At 35.3% G+C, this 22,512-nt stretch overlaps 1 protein-coding gene across 3 annotated transcripts in view; it reads left to right on the forward strand.

The window, feature by feature from the left end:
- Positions 1-8,134: 8,134 nt before the first annotated feature.
- Positions 8,135-22,512, forward strand: part of astn1 (astrotactin 1) — a 259,446-nt gene continuing 245,068 nt past the window's right edge. For all 3 annotated transcript variants that reach the window (XM_026205809.1, XM_026205810.1, XM_026205811.1), the window contains exon 1: positions 8,135-8,702. In XM_026205809.1, the coding sequence (XP_026061594.1) occupies positions 8,411-8,702 (292 nt within the window). In that variant the 5' untranslated portion in view covers positions 8,135-8,410. The remainder of the gene's footprint in view (positions 8,703-22,512) is intronic.

Genomic DNA, 22,512 nt, shown 5'->3' on the forward strand with positions numbered 1-22,512 from the left:
AGTCCCCTTCTCTCGGGGACCTTGCCAATAAAGCATATGCATCTGATAGTGAAGCAGCTTCCGTGCTGCATTCCATGGCGGTGCTGCAGGTTTTTCATGCGAAGCTTCTACAGGCGGTGGAGGGCGGAGGCCTCATGGCAGAGGCTATTAAGGATCTGCGCGTGGCAACGGACTTTGCGTTGATGGCAACAAAGCGAGCGGTCCAGGCTGTGGGTAAGGCCATGGGGTTTATGGTGACCCTTTAGAGGCACCTTTAGTTAAATCTGCCTAACCTTAAGGATGCTGACTGTAAAGTGCTGCTGAACGCTCCAGTGACTCCCTCCAGCGTTTTTGGTGACGCCGTAGAGTCCATTACTGAGCGATTCGTGGAGGCCCATAAGCGCACCAAAACTATGAGTCACGTGATGTCGAGATGCGCTTTCCAGCAACAGATGGCGAGCACCTGACTATTCTCAGTGGAGGGATAACCCCAGGCCAGCTATCGCGGTTGTGACTGCTACTGCTCCTCGCCAGGAGCCGGATGTCGGGAGGAGGGCGTGGGGTCCCGGAAGGAAACAGCAGGGCCACCGGAGGAGCCTGCAACATGACTCTTGCCTGCCGCTGGCTGCTAAGCCGTCGTCCTGATGGTCTGAAGAGAGGAGGAGAGTTTGTGAGCAGCCCTGTTCCCAAGCGCCACAGGTTCATGTTTGTGTGTTGGATGTTCATTCAATAAAAATGCATACATTCTCATTCCTCCTCACTCAGTCAATGTGGTGCTGCTCGTCCCGCCTCAGAGCAGTGCAGAGCTATAGAGGCCCAATTGTAGTGGACAATTTATTTTCTTTTTTGTATTATTATTTTCTTTTTATTGATAAAAATAATCTAGGATTCTTTGATGGCTAGAAAGAAGGTATTTATTTGATGTACTTGCAAAACTAACAATGTCAGTTCATTTTGCTGTTACTTTGGATCAACTTGGATAAAAGTGTTTCTTTCTTTCTTTAAAAAAATAATATAAATATATATATATATATATATATATATATACACACACACACACACACACACACACACACACACACACACACACACACACACACACATATATATATATATATATATATATGGATTATATTTTTTATATTATTTATATCTACTTTCCCTGAAAAGTCTGTAAAAAAACTGTTTCTTTCTACTGAAAATAATACAGTTTGATTTGTTTAAGCCTTTAAATATGCTAATTGTCAAAAAGTACTTGACATGCATTTTAAAACTTTTCTTTTAAAATTGCCAAAAGCAAATAAACTATATAAAAAAAGCTGGCTTTGAGTGGCAGTTTCAGTCACCACTGTCTGACAGTTTGAACAAAGCTCTAATTAAAAGATCATTAAACATGACCAGGCCTTCATTACAACATTTGCAGTAATATTCTCTGCATTAACTCCCTTCTATTTGAAGTGTAATGGTCCGTCTCAGCATGCAGGGTTATATTGTCACATTAACGGCACAGGCTTTGCTTCAATAGTGATACCTGGAATAGAATTGGTTCAGCTTTCACAACTTCAATGTCACGACAGTGAGGCAAAGACAATTAGGGTGTATAAATATGTAAATATGGGAGGACACCTCACCAGGAGTCAGGTAATGACATTTTCAGCCCCGATTTGGTTTATTCCCTAGTCGTCCCAAATTAGAAACCTTAATGAGGACCAATAGGCCACAGATGGTCAAACTCTAGGGTACATGAGTCTCCTGATCTCCTTCTGCTTCTTGCAGCATCACTTTTACGTGCCAACAATGCATTTACCTTGCCAGCTGCTGCATGCTCAAGGGGGTAATCATTACCTTGAGCAGAAGGTCAATCCATGGCAGCGTTTGCCAGGGAGATCGTGGCCCAGGCTGCGTTTGGAGACTGGCAAACTGGACAACAAGGGTGATTCATCTTTGGGGGTGAGGGGGCAGATACTCCCCGTCGCTATTTTTCTTGTGACGTTGACATATAAAAAACACTCAGAGGGCACAATCTCGGGAGAGAAACATGGCGGACGTCCACAGTCAGTCTGGACACGAGAACTCCTGATGTCTTTTCTCTCTTTCTGTGCATCTCTTTTGCATCAGGACTTGTTTTGTTAAGCGTTACTTCACAGATTCATTAGATAATTTATGTTTGTTGAAAGTTTGAAAGATGAATATGGATTAATTTAATTGTGCTAATGTCATAACACTGATCTGTAGCATTTACAGGAAACCTGAATGAATGCGATCAGCATATGTCAGGGCCATTGCTGTTACTCATGGGGAATAAATCTAATTTGAAATCTCTTGTTAACCTATGATCAAATTTTTTTTATTGTTGTTGTTCCCAAGCATATGAGCCTGGGAATAATATTTTCATCATAATCATTTTGAGTTAAATAATACTAGACTCCAGGACAATGTCTTTTATGCGAGCATACAAAATGTCAGAATTGCCTAGACTGTGTATTTGTTCTGAAGTCAGAAAGGTCTGTCTGCTTACAGATATGCCAATCACACTCTCTTCTGTGACTGTGACTCTGGACATATCACATTATTCACATATATTTTCCATGTTCTGTTTGCATATCATAACTGATTGAACAGACTGACACTGTATATAAATGTGTGGAAGGAAACAAATTGACATTTAAAGAGCCACACAGATGGGAAATCAAAAATTACATGTTTTACAGTGTATGATGTAGCTGCACATCAGTGTAAACAATGTGCAAAGTTATTAAACCAAAAAGTACTCGATTTATAAAGTTATTGGCTTCTAAAGTAAGGAGTCGACTCTGGATCGCTGAAACGAGTCGTCATAGATTTCAAACCTTTTGCCCATATCTATGTACGTCACTAGAAACACTTTGCATAATAATAAAAGAGGATTCATTACCAACTTTATTTGGATCAACAAGCATCTCTGAATCACAACGCGAAGTATGATTATGAAGTTATTTGTTTGTTTTCTCCCGAGCGTCTTATAGTATGTGTGCTGTCTGCAGCCTTTATCTGCGCTGATCTTCATTTACAAACACGTCATTAAAATGAACTGTAACTCAGTGAATACTCAACGAAGAGACATGAGAGAGATATCTATAGAAAGCTTGACATGTCTACTTTAAAACTAAATAAGTGCTGCCGAAAACAAATGATAAAGTTTATGATAAAGTAATCCATAAATGTATCCATAAAGTATCCATAAAGTAATCCATATGAAAACAACGTGATGTCCAATCTTTCACGTCTCCCTTCATTATATCTAATGTGACCACGCCCCCGCGATGAACACTCTATTCAGATTCAAACTGAAGCGCGCGGCTTGAATACACCCAAAAAGAAGAAAAAGCAGTGAGACTGTTCAAGGTTTTTATTTTACTGTTTGCTTCGCGATGAGAGGAAGACATAATTCACCCCAAAAAGATGCTAACACATTGTTTACCATGAAGTTGTGTGCGGAACAACCAATCATATCGGACTATGTTAGTTGACCAATCAGAACACAGTATGCTACCGAAAGGTGGGGTTTAGGGAAACTGAATCTTTTGAACAGCTTCGCGCGAACCGTTTGGGGATCTCTGAGAATTGAGGTAATTTTAAAACATATTTTGACAAAATGACAATGTTTTTTAACCTTGGATGGATTTAAACCTATTGTACAGGACTTATAAACAGTGATAGGAAGCTTAGAATTTTCATCTTGCTGGCTCTTTAACTAATAAAACCCAGAAGAAAATTGTATAATTGTATATCGCCTTGAATATTAACATACACAAGATTTTAACTGCCTCATTTTTTTTCTGTCTGTTCTTCAAGCTTGCTTATTCGTTCATTATTTTCACATAGCTGCAAAACTTAAGACCTTATAGATTAAGATTGTAGTAGAATTAAAGAAGTGTTTGTGTGTTGAAATGCACAGTCTCTGAAATGAAGTTAACATTTGTAACAACAAATTCTGAATCTGAAGTCACAGATACCAACACAAGTAATGACACTCAAAAATACAGCGACAGATTAAAAAGATATGCCAAATACCAAATATTATTGCTTTTGTATTTTATAAAAACTATATATAAAATATACAAAATAAGAAAAAAACTATATATTTTTTATTTGTATAGTGCTTAGAATGTTCACAAACTGTACAATGGTACAATGGAACTTTGGTACAATGCTTGTTGTTTTAAATTGTGCTTTATAAATAAACGTGAGCTTGAACTCGAACAAAATTACTACAGCTATAATGAAAATTAGAACAAAAATGAAAAATATCAAAATAAAAACGTATTCAGAATATTAACAAAAACTAATCTCAATGATACTCAAATAATACTATTTTCACTTAACAAACTTACAACGTATCAATTCTGTATCTCCGCCTCTTGAATTTTGCAACACCTTTATTGTGTCTTGTTTGTGTGCTGTCTCAGCAACATCTTATGCAGAGCTTTGTGTTTTTCTCCAGCTAATTGGTGAAGGGGTAACACCTTGTACGTGAGGGGAGAGGAAGTCTCACATTTTGTCAAACATCTGGCTTGTATTACTGCTTACATATGGCTAAAGAACATCAACCAGTAAATGCATTACCTGCCTTACAGAGTATGTGTATACAGTAGAACATCTTGTAGCATACCTGCATACTGTTAGCCTAAACAAAAAAACAAAACAAAAAAACACTGAGTGTAAAATATTTATTTGCATACACATGATTTTCATATGTGGTAATTATTTATAGATTCTTAAATCTAACTAAACAGGGGATCTTTAATTTCCCAGCAGTACTTGAGCATGATCTTTTATCAAGTGCCATTTCTCAGAACTATTGTCTGTCCTCTAATAAAGAGCAGTCATACTGTTTGGAGATCATTTTGTGAGCTATTTAACTCAGTAGGAAACATTTTGCAGTAGTAATTGAGAAATGAAATGCACATGTTTATGAAGTTCAATTGCTTGGCTATAACCCACATACAGTTTCTTTTCTTGTGAATTGTTAAAGAGATTTGAGGATGTGTGAGAGCATGTACATGCCTGTATAACATATGAAGCTTGTATTTGGCATTTTATATTTATCTGCATAGATGTGGACACAGTGTGCGGATTTGTTCTTAGAAAAGAAGCTTATGTCTAAGCCCTGCTTCACACCACTTTAAAATAGAAAGTACATTTTATTAAGCATAAGAACAATATGCTGAAAATACTAAGGTTGCAAATGCTTGAGTGACAATTTGTCATGTCAAATACAGTCTGCTGTTAAGCCTTACAGAATACGTGGAGATATTGTGTGTGGATTTTCTTGTCTAAATCTGAAAACTGACTTGCATCGGGTTTCCATGGCTATCACAAGGGCCAAGACTGCTTTGAGGGCAAACAAATGCATAACACAGAAGATGCCAATGCATAACATAGATTTCTCATGTCACAAAGAGGCTCTTATCTTTTAAAGGCTTCATTCAATTCATTTAAATTCAATTCAAGTTTATTTGTATAGCAAATTTCACGATATAAATCGTTGCAAAGCAGCTTTACAGAAAATTAAGTTTCTACAATATATTTAGTAGTATCTTATCAGTGGTGACTATGCCAGTTAATTTACATATGGCAGAAATGTACAGAAAAATCAATTAAAGATGTAATCAAACAGATGATGAACACTATTAACAGCAATCATTAGCAAAAGTTCTGTATGTTGTATCAGGGTTGGCATTACTTGAGGTCCTCTAAAGGGTTGGCGTCATCTCTTCTCAGGTGTTTCGGATCTAGACTGAAGACTGAAGTGACAACAAACAGAAAGGGACTACACTCATCTGTTCTAAAGAAAATTGTGATTTTCATGTTCTTCAGGACTTGTATCTCCAGTAATATAATGGTATAAGATGGCATCTTCCTTTCACTGTGAACACAATTTTCCCAGTACCTTTTCTGGTGCTATGATAAACCACAGCATATGCAGTTTGAGATTGCTTTATAGTGTGTTAGGCTGACCAACTAGCATTACGAATAAAGTGTCCAAAAATGTCTTGGTTGCCAATTCCCTGTGCACATTAAGAATGATTTAAGTTTAGAAAATAGGTCATTACACTGTACGTGTTTTGTTATGTTTATACCTAAATCTGGAACCCCACACACACCCACCCACCCCACTCCCTTTGTTCTTCTTCATATTCTAATTTCTTTCTTTTTTTTCCCTTTTTTTTATATGAAACTGTAGTTCTGCTTATGGAGACATTCCAGTCATCTGGGTACAGATTTGCCTCCCAGCATTGCCACCAATTCCTGTAAAGGAACAAGCAGTTGTGACAAAATTTCTCAGCACATGCTAAGCTGATAGGTGCTCCAGTTTTTACAACTAAACTAGTATCCAACTATTATCAATTATCAGTTTAATCTGAACAGAAAGTTTGCATATTTTGCCATGGGATTAATAATAATAATAATAATAATAATAATAATAATAATAATAATAATAATAATTGTATTACTATTATTATTACTCATACAATAATAATAATAATAATAATAATAATAATAATAATAATAATAATAATAATAATAATAATAATTTAATATTATGATAAATAATAATACAGTATTTTTATAGTGTAATAAAAAGAGCCAAAAAATCCTCAGAAGACTAATGTGGTTACACTATTCTGACAGTTCACTGTGCACTATTCATCACATTGCCTTTGGATATGTGTAAACCACAAGCAGTAATATATTAGTAAGTGCTGCAGAGAGAACCTTAAAAGGAAGCAGGATATCACAGCAACGGGACCACAAGTGTGTCAATAGCCCTCTCTTCCCCACCCACCTTAAAGTTTAATTATTGAGCAGGTCAAAGCTGAAATGAGTACTGTGCCCTTTCATCACAAAAAGTGCTTCACACTTTGCTAAAGCCTTGCTTCAGTGCTGGAATAAGCTCAAGATTACACAGGGAGATCATTCTTTGGGGCAGACTGCACTGCTTCTTTCTTTCCTCTCTTTCTCTCTTTTTTTCTTCCTTCTTCCCAGAGTTTGCAGCTGCTGTTTGCTTGAAAAGATGCTCTTGGCTTCTCGACTTCAGTTCTGCTCTTCTTTCCGCAGTGCTCAGTGAACTATAAAACTTTAGCAGGGATTTTTTTCTGCTAGTAACTCTCAAATAGTGCATTTATCTTTTTCTCTAAAAAAACAAAACTATCCTGACAGTTTAAAACTATAAACATAAAACTATTTCAGCTAATATATATATATATATATATATATATATATATATATATATATATATATATATATATATATATATATATATATATATATAGTGTTGTCAAACAATTAATCATGATTAATAGCATCCAAAATAAGTTTTTGTTTTACATATTATATGTATGTGTGCTTTGTATATTTATTATGTATAAATACACAGACATGCATATATGTATATTTAAGAAAAATATATTTGTATTTGAAATATATTTTTATATAATATAATTGATATAAATATATACATGTAAATATACACAGTACACAAACATATATTATGTAAACAAAAATTATTTTGGATGCGATTGATCATTTGACAGCCCAACTAAATATATCAGAAAATTACATTTATCATGCTTAATCTATTGCTTCTTTACCCACTGTAAAATAATCAGTGGTCATTCAGGAAAGAAATAAAACAATACAATATAAACAACATAATAAAAAAAAAAAACTGGTTTCAAATGGTTTAAGACGGATTGATCTGACTAGCTAAAAATTTCCAAAATGTCTCTTAAACCAGCAAACATCAGAACAGCATATGAAGGCACTTGACTTATTTTAACATACTTTAGCAATATAATGTTTAGTTTTTTTTTTCAAAAAAATAAATAAAATAAAAATAAATAAATAAAACTAAACTAGCATGAACATGATTAGTTACATAGCCTGTTTAGAACATAACGTATACTAGCCTAAAACAGTACAAAATAAGAAAAAAAAAAAGTGTGTAAGTAGGCCTACTTCATAAAACTAAATAAATTCTTGATAGAATGTCATTAAACTTGGTAAAGTAGAAATTATGGCAAACCATGGAATGTTTTAAAGTTGCAGGACTATTAAATGTAGGTCTTGCTAATGGTTGCCCGCTGCAACAAGAAAAATCGTTTTTAATGGCTTGAGGAGGAAAAGCCCAATAACGGGCTCCGATGCTGCGCTGTTCCGCCTCTCTCGCTGTCATCACTAAGCCGAGCAGTGTTATGATGACAACAACAATATTCAGCCGTAGGACGGAGAATATCTGAGTATTAAACCCTGCGTTTTCTTTGCTTATTTTTACGTAAATAGCTCGATTAGTGTGAAGCCAGCGCATTGCCGGTCCTCCTCCTCCAGCTCACAGTGTGCCGCTCACCGACTGCCGCAGCCTGCCAACCGCTACACAGTCTCCGGCAAGATGCTACTACCACACTCCGGTCTGCTTATCGGCGTTCTCTGGATTGTCATCTTCAGTCCCGCTTGTGTGAAATGTCTGAATGGCGAAGAAGACCAGTCTCAAGACATGGAGTGCAAAATGAAAAGCGTTTCGGTATCCGCTTTGCCGTTTTTGCGAGAGAACGACCTGAGCATCATGCACAGCCCATCGGCCTCCGAGCCCAAGCTGCTATTCTCCGTCAGGAACGATTTTCCAGGCGAGATAGTCGTTGTTGACGACTTGGAAAATACCGAGCTCCCGTATTTTGTATTGGGTGAGTGCTGTTATTTATTAGCAGTTTAGCATCTTATTAAATATATATCTATATGATTGTGACAGCTATTGTGTTTGAGAAATAGCAGTCGCAGCCGCAGGCCTAGTCCAAAACTCATATAGGTCAGTTTTAGTATGTTCTTTGTACGGAATAATACCCGGTAAGCTGCAGATATGTGTTATAGGAAGCATGACGCTCGTTTGTCAGGTCGAGACATATGCAAACATATGTTTTTTTATGATAAATATGCGTTACAAATACAGCTGTGAAAATTAGAGACAAAGAGTCTCTGGGTTAATGTCTTGTGAGAATTTCGTTTAAACTTGTGTGAAGTTTGTGCCATAGCTTCACCATTTTTTTTTTTTTAATCTGAGAAGAGCAGACCAAGCAAACAACTAAAACAAATGTGTGCTTTGAGTTGTTTTCTGAAAGACATAGACATACAGACAGACATACAGATAAATAGATATAAGTTATACGTTGATAAACTTTGATATAATATTTAATAATAGTCTGTTGTAAATAGTAGTTTAGAAATATACATCTTATGGCTAAACTGTGTGACTTCATGTTATTGTTAATACAAAGTGTGCAGTTATTACTGGCAGTAGTTGAGATGGACTTTAATACGTTTGACTACCTTAATTTATTCAAATACCTTTTGGTTTGTTTTTGTGCATAAACATGTTCAAATTAATTATTATGGCATCATTCTTGCTTTAATTTCAAACATTAACATTTATCTAAGCTTTTCTATTTAAAAGAACTAAAAAGGTGACAATTTGTGTGGGTCGAGTAGAAGTTCACTGAAAAGTATATATATATATATATATATATATATATATATATATATATATATATATATATATATATATATATATATATAATTTAAAATACTTTTAAAAGTTGTACATGTAGGCCTATGCGTGTGTGTATGGATGTATTTGTACACACACACACACACACACACACACACATACAGAGTATATATATATATATATATATATATATATATATATATATATATATATATATATATATAATAAAATACTGTGCATTAACTGAATACTGTGAAAGACATTTGTCTAAATTTGCCTAGCAGCTAGTTTGTATGAGGAGGCACACTGACTGCTGTCCATGGTGCTGAACACTGCATGCATATCTGCCACGTATTCTAAGGTGCAAAAAAGTGACTTTAAGTAGTGGACAGTTGTATAAGTCATTGCCAGCCAATCAGATATGTAGTGTGAAGTGTCTGTGGCTGTCATAGAATATGTGCTGGGGTTGACTGTTTATTTGGCATCGCTGTGGCGTTGTCAAAGATGTCATGTTATTTCTCACTTTAGGCATGTCTGGAAATAAATGTTAGACAGGAAGTGAACATGGTGAAAAGACAGATCTTTTTAGAGTCTTCTCTTGTGACCTTTAAGGTGATGTTGGTATTTTTTATTACCTTTGTTTTGGGAGACTGAAACAAAAAACACTCTGTTTTAGTTTTAGTTTTAGTGTTTGCTACGTCACTTTTTTTTCCTGTGTGTATATATATATATATATATATATATATATATATATATATATATATATATATATATATATATATATATATATATATAAACACATTTAAGTTACAATATTTATTGTACTTCATATATAATTAATTTATGATTTAATTTATGCTTAAATAGTCTAACAAACTTTAAAAAGAATACACCTGGGAACAGTTTGATCCACTTACAGTCATATTTGAATGCATGAGGACTTACATATTTATAACTAGAAATCCTTAGAGTTTAAAAAAAATTGTGTCAGCATGCAGAGCTAACCAGGATTTCGGTTTGTTAACAATGTTTGTATGTGACTGCATTTTTCATAGCAAAAGTTCTTAGTAGTCAGGATTTTAATACTTATACTACAGAATTAAAATAAGCTCAGCACTTTAGAATACATAAAACACTCAAAAATAGCATGCGTCGGCTCTGAAGAAACAAACCTGCTGGTCTTAAAATAGACCAAAATAGAATTTTCACAGTTTATGAAAACTGGCAAACTTTTTAAACTTTATTGGAACTTTTTATTGTGACTTTGATAGGTTTAATGTTTAAAACCAGTTTCAAGTTTGCTTATTAACTGACCAAAGTCAGCATTCCTATTCTAACATATGAGGAATTAATGAATTTTAGTATGATCAGAAATTTGCGTTAAATTCGGATTTGTTTCTGTCCAGTTGAAACCTGTTTGCAAATCATAAAATATATTCCTTGTGTCATCCCTTTAGCTTTAATAATTCACATTGGACTCTGTGCTTTTTAATTTCCTTCAGACAGATTGCACCTTGCCTTACTTCATAAATCTCACTCTTTCTAGATCGTCTCCTCTGTTCCTTCAGCCTCTGCCTCCCACTATGGCTCTTTGTTTGCATAAGATTTATTGGAATGATCATGGGAAGTAATTTCAAGTTGGTGTTATAAATGTTGCCTTAGGTGTTTGCATGTCCCTCCCTTCGCTCTGTGGTCTTGTTTTCTGATTAAAAATGCAGTCTTTACAGAGCCGCCACTGGTCTTTGAACAAGCTATTTTTAATTGGATACATTAGGGTAATCGGTACAGTCTACAAATGCATTCACAGACACACACTCACTTGCTCTTGCACACACACACATTTACTTGAGGTAACCAAATAAGAACACACCAAAATACTTATATTGCTTTTAATGACTTGCAGAGGCACGCAGTGGGTGGGTGGGTGAGTGTGGGCGATGCCCACCAAAATGGGAAAATCTCTAAAATTAAAGTTTTATTTTTAAATCAGCTTTCATTTTTGGCTTTTACATTTTTCTTTAATTGATTATAGGCTAAGTGTCAAACATGGAAGAGGCGTTGCTGAGAATCTTTTTATCCAGACGAGTGCAGGCAACTCATAGTTTTTTTGTTAAACCTAACAAAGTACTGTAATTTGAGTACCTGGGTAAAAAAAAAAAAAAAAATATTTATTCATTTTCTTTAACTGGCTTATATTTTGTTGTAGTGGTAGAGGATATAACTGATTAAAAATGAATGCATGACTGCAGCTGATGTGTGATAAACATATTGTTAGTAAACATATTGAAATACCTACATCATTTACAGGCACATCATCTCTGTTCCATTTCAAAGGTCTCTCCCACTGCGTGAAATGCTAAAGGGAAAACAATTGTGTAGCTGCAGAAACCTTAGCCCGCCAGAAAGGCTGGCTCAGAGTGCCATTCATTAGATCATTCTACTTCAGCGACAAGGATCATATTTTTGCTGACTCTGTAAGAAACAGAAAAGAAGAAGCAGAGGAAGAAGAATCTCCAGTTTTGCTTGCCTCCGTCGAAGATGCCCAAACAGCGAGAATTCCTTGACCTGCGGCCATCCAGTGCATGAAAAGCAAGCATGAGAGCATATTTCCTGCAAATTTCAGCGTGTGTTGTTGCAAATGTCGCATCACTAGTGTGGCTCATGCAAGGATCCCACAGTGAGTGCATAACCTGTCTTGGCAGGGCCCACGCAGAGGCTGCACTCACTAAAGGCTTATGCCCCCATTGTGAAAGTATGAGTCTTTCCTTTCTCCACTTGTGGATCGCCTTGTTCCATGAAGCCAGTCCCCCTTACTCAGCTCTCCCGTTTCCTTTCTCTCCTAAGAGAAACTACTCGGCCCGAGTAAATCCCTCTACAGCACCAGCTCTCACCTCCATTGATGGCTCTGATGACAAGGGACACAGCAAGCTCCCTCCTCTGGTTTTCGTCACTTCCTCCCCTGCGGTTGTGGTCCACCAGAAAAATGCTGCCACTCAGCCTGCAAAGCTGGCACAGCCTCAGCCTCAAAAGAAATATGAGCCTGGGGTGCAGTAGACGTGTGATAGTGGACCCACCTACAATTAAGAGAAAATTTCCTCTTCATACTCTCTCACATGCTCACGTGAATGTAAGTTCCCTGCCTTCCCTCGGCAAGCTCTCTTGTCTCTTGTTTCACAGCTTGGGCAGCCATTCTGGGAGTATCGAGTTGGGTTTTAAAAACAATTCAGTGAGATTACTTGCTTCAGTTTGCTCACAGGCCACCTTGCTTCAGAGGCGTTATTCAAACTTTTGTTCTGGACAAACGAAGCACTCATTCTCTGACAAGAAGTTCCAACATTGCTTGGAAAAGGCACTATGGAAATAGTACCCTGAGTGAACAGCGAGTCAGTCTTTTTCAGGCGCTATATCCAAAGAGAGATGGTGGGCTCAGACCCATTCTGGATGTCAGCCGGCTTCAGACCAACAAGTGGTGGGCAATATGCTAATGTTTCATGTTGACATCAACATGAAATGGCTTGGGATTCTTTTTAAAAACAATTAATTTCAATGATTCAGAGTCAACTCTTTTGAGAGACAATAACTTTATACACCATGCACTTTCAGATTTAAAACTTTGCAGGATGTTGTCATTCACTTAGATCTGTGCTACACACTGCATGAAAGGTAATTTTCAAAAATCCATAATTGGTGTTGTCCATGAAATTTGGACCAGATATCATGTGACGTGTCCCAGGTGCAAACCTTTTTGCAAGAGCTGCTGGATAAGGTGCACGCCCTTCTCATCGATTGGCAGAAACGACCTGATCATTAAGTTCTTGAAGGGGTGCATGGAGGCTGCATCCTATTGGTTTGTGCAGCTGGCTACACAAACGCGAACAAATCAGGCTTCAGAACAGAGTAAAACAGTTTCACGCATCGCTCATTCCCTTATCTCAGGGAACCAAGGTTATGTCAGAAACCGGAGCGTTATTTATTATGAACGATTTTGTCCTCACTACTTCTCCACAGGAATTATAAATCAGAAGTTTTTAATTTTGTTAATGTGTGATTTCATTAGTTATTTGCATTTTTATGAAAGCTTACTGAGGCTGCATTTTTACAATTTAACATTTTTTAAAATATATTTTATTATGTAATTTATATATGTGATGCAAAGCTGAAATTTCAGCAGCCGTTACTTAAGTTTTGAGTGCCACATAATTATTCAGAAATCATTTTTTGTAGCCTGATTTGGTGCTTAAAAAAAAAAACTATTTTAGGATTTTAGGAAGTACATTTTTTATCTTTTTTCTTTTTAAATATAGTTTTTTATAAAAATGTTAAAGGACACATATTATATGCCATTTTACAATATGTATCTTAATACAAGTCTCTGGTGTCCTGAGAATGTGTCTGTGAATTTTCAGCTCAAAATACCCTACAGATCATTTATTAGTGACCTCTTCTATAGGAGGGTGTACTGAAGTAAAGCTAACACAATAAGATGTAATGATCCATGTTTCAGCCATCTCTCTCAGTGAAATCCAGGATTTAGGGGCGAGCTGTACTGTGTGTTTGTCAGGAAGGTGCTAAGAGACAGCAAAGGGAGATTGCGTGGCAATGAATGGTTTCCATGACAACAGGAGCTGGTGCTTAAAGGATGCCTTGAAGAGTGGTGACATTATGCTTCCTCCTTAGGAGAGAAACAGCAATTCTACTCAACTACATCTGGAGAGAATCAAATGGAAATTCTCTTTTAGTTTACAACTGTGAATTCCATCTCTATCACTATCAATACATGGTAAATTTTGTTTCTAACAAACAGCTTCATGGTCTTTGCACAGTGTGATTATAGTTGTCGTAGGAAATGCTTTTGCACTGAGTGAATCATAACAATTGGAAACAATTAAATTAGTTGGAATCCCTTGTTGTGTATTTGACAACGGGAGACTGACTGAACAAATGTAAGCAGAGAAATTCAAGCAGAAGCTAGCAAATGGATGATGTCTGATTTTTCTTTCCTGCACAGTTTTTGATTTACAGTTATTTTCTCTCTTTCTCTGAATGTGTTTTAGCAATTGAGTCCGTTCAGTTTGCCACAACAACAGAAACTACAGGTTCAGATTATGTGGAACAACACATATGGTAGCTTTCAGGAGGAATTGCCCACAAAATGACTTTAAACAACATCCTTTTAAAGAATAAAATTCAGGAAATACAGGGAAGAATTTTGATCTGTCACTTTTTATATTGTCTCCGTGAATTATCCAAAGGATGAAACAGGGTTTCGAGTGTCTGTGTATGAGAAAGCAAAGAAAAGAAAACCTTGAGGTATTCGCAGAGGAACTAAAGATATTTATGCACAGTCATGTGTTGCTGGTAGGGCCATGCACAGGACAAGCAAACAGACTGAGCTTGACTTCTTTATTTGAAGGAACAGGCTGCTGATGTAATGTATAACACCACATGGCTCTACCTGTAGAGAGTTATTTGAGCAAACGGGGAAAAATTAACATGTCACTAAGTTTTTTCAGTTACAAGAATGACCTCAGAATTATGTCTTTGTTTACTCTAGAAAATCCGGGGTCATTTTTTAACCCAAATGCTGGGTTGAGCCTTTTGGGTAATTTTTTGGGGTCTACTTTTTCAGTGTTTGGGTAGTTTTTGTGTTACCCACCTCCTGGGTCAAACGTAACAATCCAGTGTTTGGGTTGTTTTGCAGCTCCTGGGTCAAATGTAACAACACAATGTTTGGGTAGTTTTTGTTTTACTCAGATCCTGGGTCAGACTTAACCCAGCGGTTGAGTTATTTATCGCAGGAATTTTGCGTTCTCTTCTGGAGAGAGCAGTTCTTAGCGCCATCGAATCGACGCATTTGTCGGTAAAATACAGGTTTGTATACATTTTATTTTATCTATAAAGTCATTACTGTGTTGAATATTGTTACATTTTATGCAGTGCAACATACAGGAATGTGGTATGAATCACCTTTAACAAGTGTCACAGTCTTTTCAAATGATGGAAAAGGCTGATGCTTTGCATAAAATAAAAATTTTTATTCATAAAGATACAGAGTACAAATATTCCCTCAGAGCTGTTAACTGTTAGTTTCTGGGCATGTTAATAAGGCAATCGCAGTATATTTCGGCTATGAATGAAACAAAGGGGGGCGGCCTCAGGCGTGAACAGTTCCCCGCTGAACACGACTCCAGCTCGGGTACGAGAACCTGCGCAACGCCGTGCAGTTACAGTGGAAACAGAACAACAGAGACTGGTTATAAACACGTAAATTACTTCTGTTTAACGTTTAATTTTTACTTTTAGCATTTGTTAAACGAGTTTAAATATGGGCAATATGTATAGCCTATTAAAAACGATATAAACAAATGCTGTAAATGATAATTAAAGGAAAATAAAGGAAGTTAACATGCAAACCATTCTTTTAGAAAAGTTTAGAGGTTAATCTGTAAACATTTAGAGGTTTAAGTTAATCTGTAAACATTATTTAATGTATGAAGTAAAACATAAGATAGAAATTTGGTAAGAATTAATACATTTTATCTGGGTTAAATCAACCCCTTATGCTGGGTTAAATAATCAACCTAATTTGATGGGTAAAATTAACCCAAGATGGGTTCTGTCCTATATTTACCCAGCCCTCGGATTAATAACAACCCAAATTGGGTTGTTTTTAACCCAGTATTTTTTTGTGTTTTTTCTGATGCATTTTAATTACTATTTTTGTTCATGACATTTACTTACATTTAACTTTTATTGTTCAGAATGACTCGTTTAGTACCTCGGGCTACAGTTATTAGCATTCTGCACAAGTTTTCTTTTCACTTCAATAGTTTTAACAGGTAAATAGATGCACCCTTTCAGCGGTAATGTGTAGCGTAGCTCGAGGGTAGCTAATGATTTGAACCCTCAAGCAATGTAAATACATAGTTGTTTGCATATATAAATTGAACAAATTTAATTTGCCAACATTCGTGGTTGTAATTCCTGAAAGATTCACATTTTTTTGTATCTTGTTTCACGGTAGCAGCGCTGCAACATGACACAGTGAGCAGGCATGCACTGACTGCACCATAGCTCTGACACATTTGACATTATTGCATGAAAAACTACACATCTTTAAAGGGAATTTCTTTGTCAGTCTCCTTAGTTAAAATAAAAGGAGGTGTCTAGGTGAATCTTGATGGGCTGCTATTGTTTAAAAGTTCAATGTCAAAGCCCTTGTGTTTCTAACATCAAACATAACTTGTGTTAGCCAACCATATTATTTTTAGAAAGACTGTTTGAAATGACTAGCAAATTAATTCCCTGTCTAGTCAGGATCAGGAGCTTGTTCGATTTGTGCACAATCCTCTGTTTTATTTGATTCCTTGAGTCCTGAAAAGGGTTTTAAATCAAATGCAATACATTTCCTTTAAGCTATATCTGTTGGAGACTATTTTATATTTGAAACTGATGTTAAATTGTTGTGGTCACAAAACCAGTCATAAGTAGCATGGGTTTATGTTTAGCAATAGCCGACAATATATTATATAGGTCAAAATTATTGATTTTTCTTTTATGCCAAAACTTATTAGGATAATAAGTAAAGATCATGTTTCTTGAATATATTTGGTCAATTTCCTACCATGAATATATCAAAATTTTATGTTTGATTGGTAAGATGCATTACTAAGAACTTTATTTTGGAAACTTTAATGGTGATTTTCTCAATATTTGAGAATATCAATATTTTTTTAAACATTTAGATTCCAGACTTTCAAATAGTTTTATCTCCAAATATTGTCCTATCCTAACAAACCATAAATTATTGGATTTTTTTTTCTTAAACTTTCAGATGATGTATCATTTTCATTTTCAGTTTCAAAACATTGACCCTTGTTTTATGGTCCAGGGTCACATTTAATAGGATGGTTTTCCAAAAATACTCTAAAAAAAACTACTAAATTATGCACTTACTTAAATGTTTATGTACAACCCTTCAAGCTTTAATGGTTCTTATTGTAAATGTTTTTTTTTTTTTTTGAATGTTCACCTGGGCTGTGATTATTTGACAAATATATAAAAACAGTAAAAAATAGTATTATAATTTAAAATAACAGTTTTCTTACTTTAAAGTATAAAATGTTATTTATTTTGATGATGGCAAATTTTCAGCAGCCATTACTCCAGTACAGTATGTCACATGATCCTTCAGAAATAATTATAATATGTTTAAAATAAGAAAGAATTAGTACATTCATTATGTTGTACTAATTAATAATAAATATTTTCCGGCTATCATTTTGCATTCTTTTTCAGGTCAACCGATTACATTTTATGGTAACACTTTAGTTCAGGGATCAATTCTCACAATTAACTAGTTGCTTATTAGCTCATTAACATATTGGCTGTTCAGTATTATTTATAAAGCACATATTATGCATGACCACATTCTACACCCCTAACCTAAATTTAACAACTACTATATTAACTAATAATAAGCAGCAAATTAGGAGATTATTGAGCCAGGAGTCGTAGCAAATGGTTTGTTATTAGTGAGAATTGGACTTTAAAATGAAGTGTGACCTATTTTACATATGATAAAGTTATGGTCATTTGTGGGGGACCTTTAGAAGAAGAGTCCCCCTGTTTATAAAATCTGTTTTCCTGACTTAATTCACACTAATAGTAGTCTGAAATGCATACTAGCATACCAGCTTCATTGTCCATGCTTTACTTACATGACTTTAGAACAATGAGAACTCTATGAAACATCCAACAGCATAGCCTGTTCTGCTTGTATTGATCTCAAATGTCAGGGATGGATTCACTATGTAAAATTTTGTACAGAGTGTAGAAGAAGAGATTGACCCACACGGTGTAAGGGGGTGTCTAATGGACACTTCCCACCTCCACTCACTGTGTACTTGAGCTGAGTGTGTTTTTCCTTTTCCTTTACAAGCCACAGTTCATCATCTTCTCAATTTGCCACAATCTTCGCTTGTTGACCTTGACATCCTTTTCTTATTCACACAACTCTGAAGAATCCATGAATGCTATTAAAGTCAAAAACTATGCAAACTTTCCAGCTTTCAAGGAGATAATCAAGAAGAATGGGCTGCTTATGTTAGCTCGTTTGCATAAACTTAGACTAAAAGCTTACTAATGAACAGTCTCTCTTATGTGCCTCAAATAAGAGAGTGAGACTTCATTATAAATGAGGCTTGAAATTGTAAAGATTAGAGGGTTTTGTTCTTGACATTGTGTTTTTTTTCTTTCTTTCTTTTTTTCTCTCATTGAATCTGTGATATGTATTAACTGACACACCAAACTCAAAGTCTGAAGCTGGTTTATCAGCATTTTTTAATCTGTCTATGCCTATATATATATATATATATATATATATATATATATATATATATATATATATATATATATATATATATATAAAATAATAATAATAATAATAATAATTATTATTATTATTAACTCTGTGTTTTCAGTAAAATATAATTAAATAATTAAATAGTTAATTTTAATCCTAAAACAGGCAAGAGTAGCAAAGCAAACAGACAAACAAACAAAAACCTTTCATTTCACCTTTTTATATAATCTGGATTTAAGTACAACATATTCAAAATAATTGTTTTTTTAATATTTGATATATTTTAGATTTTATGAGTATCTCCCAGGACATGTTGCCCGTTTAAGGTATAAAAAACAGCACAAGTCATCAATAATTTTATGATTTATTTGATTCAATCTAAATATGGGATACTCAAAATATGCTGCATGTATGACATGTCTAGGTTTGTTTTTTAACTCTCTCATCTTCATCCTCAAAGGTGGAGAATTCCAACCCTTGAGGTCCACTGTCATGCATGCTTTAGCTTCATCCCAAAACAATCATAATGCAATTTGTGTAGCAAAATATATATTTTGATGTAATCCTGAAGACTGTAGTCAGATTTTTCAGACGTGTTTGATCAGGTTTGGAGCTAAACACTGCAGGATGGTTGTTCTCTAGGAGCAGGGTTGGATACCTCTGCTCTACCATAAAATGAGCTGTGTGAAACCCTGTGTAACACAGTTTGTAGTCCGGGAAGAAGGAGACGGGAACCAACAAAATTTAAACATTATTTAATAATAAAACTGGCACAAAACTGAAAATAGTGTGACAGCCCCTCACAGATGACTTCTGCACACAAACAGAAACAAAACAACATAAATCCAGGCCTGGTCCTCTCTCGTATTGCACTGTTGTCACTCCTCCTTTTATCCTTCCAGAGCTCCTGGTGGGAACCACACCCTGCAAGAAAAAAATCTAGTTAAAAATGCAAAGATATAGTCAACTTAATGTAATATGATCCATTTTACATGCAAATATTAACATTTGCACAATTTTTCAACTCAAAATAAATAGAAAGAGGACTGTGTACAGGGGCCTAGAGGCCAGAAAGTCAGCTCTTCTCTAAGGGCCCCTGACCCTGGGATGAGAATGAGGGGGATCTACTCTCCTTTGTGTTAAAAATGTGATTTATAACCCCCAATCCACCCACCACCCCACTTCTTTGAGAATTTTTATTACTTTTAATCAAGGGGCTCCCCCTTGTATTGTATGTACTTTCTGTGACTTCTGTGTATTTTCAGTATTTTCTACACCCCCTCCCACCCCCAATAACCACCAAGGGGGAACGCCAAACCTCCTCAAAATGCTCAACCCACCCTTCACACACTCCCCACCCATCATAGAATTCATAATCTAAGCGATCTCAACTATGATAATGATATCAGTATTGGATGGAAAATTCTTCTTTGTGCCTCCTACAAGAGACTAAAGAATATGTATCTTGTGGTACACATTGCCTGTTTTAGGGTTAAATTATAATATATTACAATATCTTTGTTTTGAATTTATGAATCAACACACACACACACACACACACACACACACACACACACACAGATGTCTGATTTCCTATCTGTCCTGCAAGACAAAAAAAAAAAAAAATAACTGGGTTCTTGTGGAATGCTTTTAACCTGCCAAAAGCAGTGGTTTAATGATTGGAAACTTCACACAAGATGGAGCGGCATATGAGGACACTTGGAAAAGTACAGCTGTACATCATATTTTTGATGGAACATTTCAAAGGCTGTGCATGATGAGACGAGCTGTATCTGTAATTGAATAGTGTTCGAGTGAGAACTTAGTAAGAACTTTTGAGTGACACTGGCTCTTGGGGCTGTGGGAGTGACACTATTTAATTCCAAACCAGGAACAGGGTGTCTTCACAATCACTTTCCAAGAGAACAGCCTCAGATGTTTTTATTTAATACTTCCCTTCCTGTACTTCTAAACAAGGATGCTGTCACAGTATTTTGTTGCAGGGAAAATGCAGGAGGCACAAATAATCATAAACCATCTTTATTGCTGAAATACAGCGGAGAGTGCAACATAGAGGAAACAAGCAAATGCAAAAATTCAATGATTAGACCTGACAGCAAGGAAGGAACAAACAGGGACTTAATATACACAGGATAATTAACAAACACAGGTGCCAATAATCATAATCAAACTAAACAAGAACAGGAAAAATACCATATTTGGAAAACCAGAAAAACAAGGGAAACACAAGAAAAACCAAGTCCAAAACACTAACAGATACAAGTCTATCTTTCCAAATGCTACACTTTTCCTGCTTCCATTTCCATGTCTTTTCACTTCAGCCACTTGGATATCAGACCAAAGAAACATTCTATATAGGGTTCCTCTTTGTTGCCACTGCTCTGTGCTGCTGCTTGTTGAGAGCCAAGGCTAATGAGATGACACAGACGGTGCACTTGTCTGGTCATGACAGGAGCTGAGATAGAATAGAAGGGCTTGTGGTGCAGGTAATGGGCATTTCAGCAACACAATGGTACTGTGAGGTCCTTCACAGCAACATGATTAACAGTCACAAATGATGTGTTGTGTTGAACCCTGTTGAGCTGTGTTAGCTTTACCTCATAAAAAAAGTTGTTTCAAAGTTACATTTCAAAGATTATATATGCTACAGGTATCTCAGAACTGCTTGTTCTTTTTCAGGATACATTTGTGACCCTGGACCGCAAAACCAGTCTTAAGTCGCTGGGGTATATTTGTAGCAATAGCCAAAAGAACATTGTATGGGTCAAAATTATACATTTTTCTTTTATGCCAAAAATCATTAGGATATAGTAAAGATCATGTTCCATGAATATATTTAGTACATTTCCTACCATGAATATATACAAATGTAATTTTTGATTAGTGATATGCTTTGCTAAGAATTCATTTGGACAACTTTAAAGGCAATTTTCTCAGTTATTTAGATTTGTTTGCAGCCTCAGATTCCAGATATTCAAATAGTTGTAACTCGGCCAAATATTGTCAGATCCTGATAAACCATACATGAACGGAAATATTATTTATTCATGTTTCAAATAATGTATTAATCTCAATTTTGAAAAAAAATTTACTATTAAGACTGGTTTTGTGGTCCAGGGTCACATTTGTGCATTTGGCAGCCACCTTTATCAGTATTGACTTGAATTCCATTCAGGTAAACATTTTTCCAATATGCATGTTCCCTGAGAATATAACCTTTGACTTCAGTTCAAGGGTATCATAGTTTATAATTTTTTTATTAGTTTATATTTTAATATCGTTTTCAAATTTCCCAAAATGTCAGTATTGTTTAAGTTTGTTTGATTAATGGTTTTGTTAGTTTTTATTTTGTGAACACATTTCTGCTTTGTTTTTATATATTTTAGTTTCAGTTTTAGTTTTAGTAATTATAAAATTAACGGAAGAAGTATTTAAAATACTTGTTTATTTAAAATAAATAAACAAGTCTAGACCAAAGCAAGACATTTAATTTGAGCAAAGTTGAATGTTCACACAGATTACAGTTAAGTCTTGTGCAAACCTCTTAATAATGAAAATAAAATAATTCTTTACAATTGAAAAAAAAAATAAAAAATTGCAACTTATA

Source organism: Carassius auratus, chromosome 27 (genome assembly GCF_003368295.1).
Source record: "Carassius auratus strain Wakin chromosome 27, ASM336829v1, whole genome shotgun sequence".
Lineage (NCBI taxonomy): Eukaryota > Metazoa > Chordata > Actinopteri > Cypriniformes > Cyprinidae > Carassius > Carassius auratus.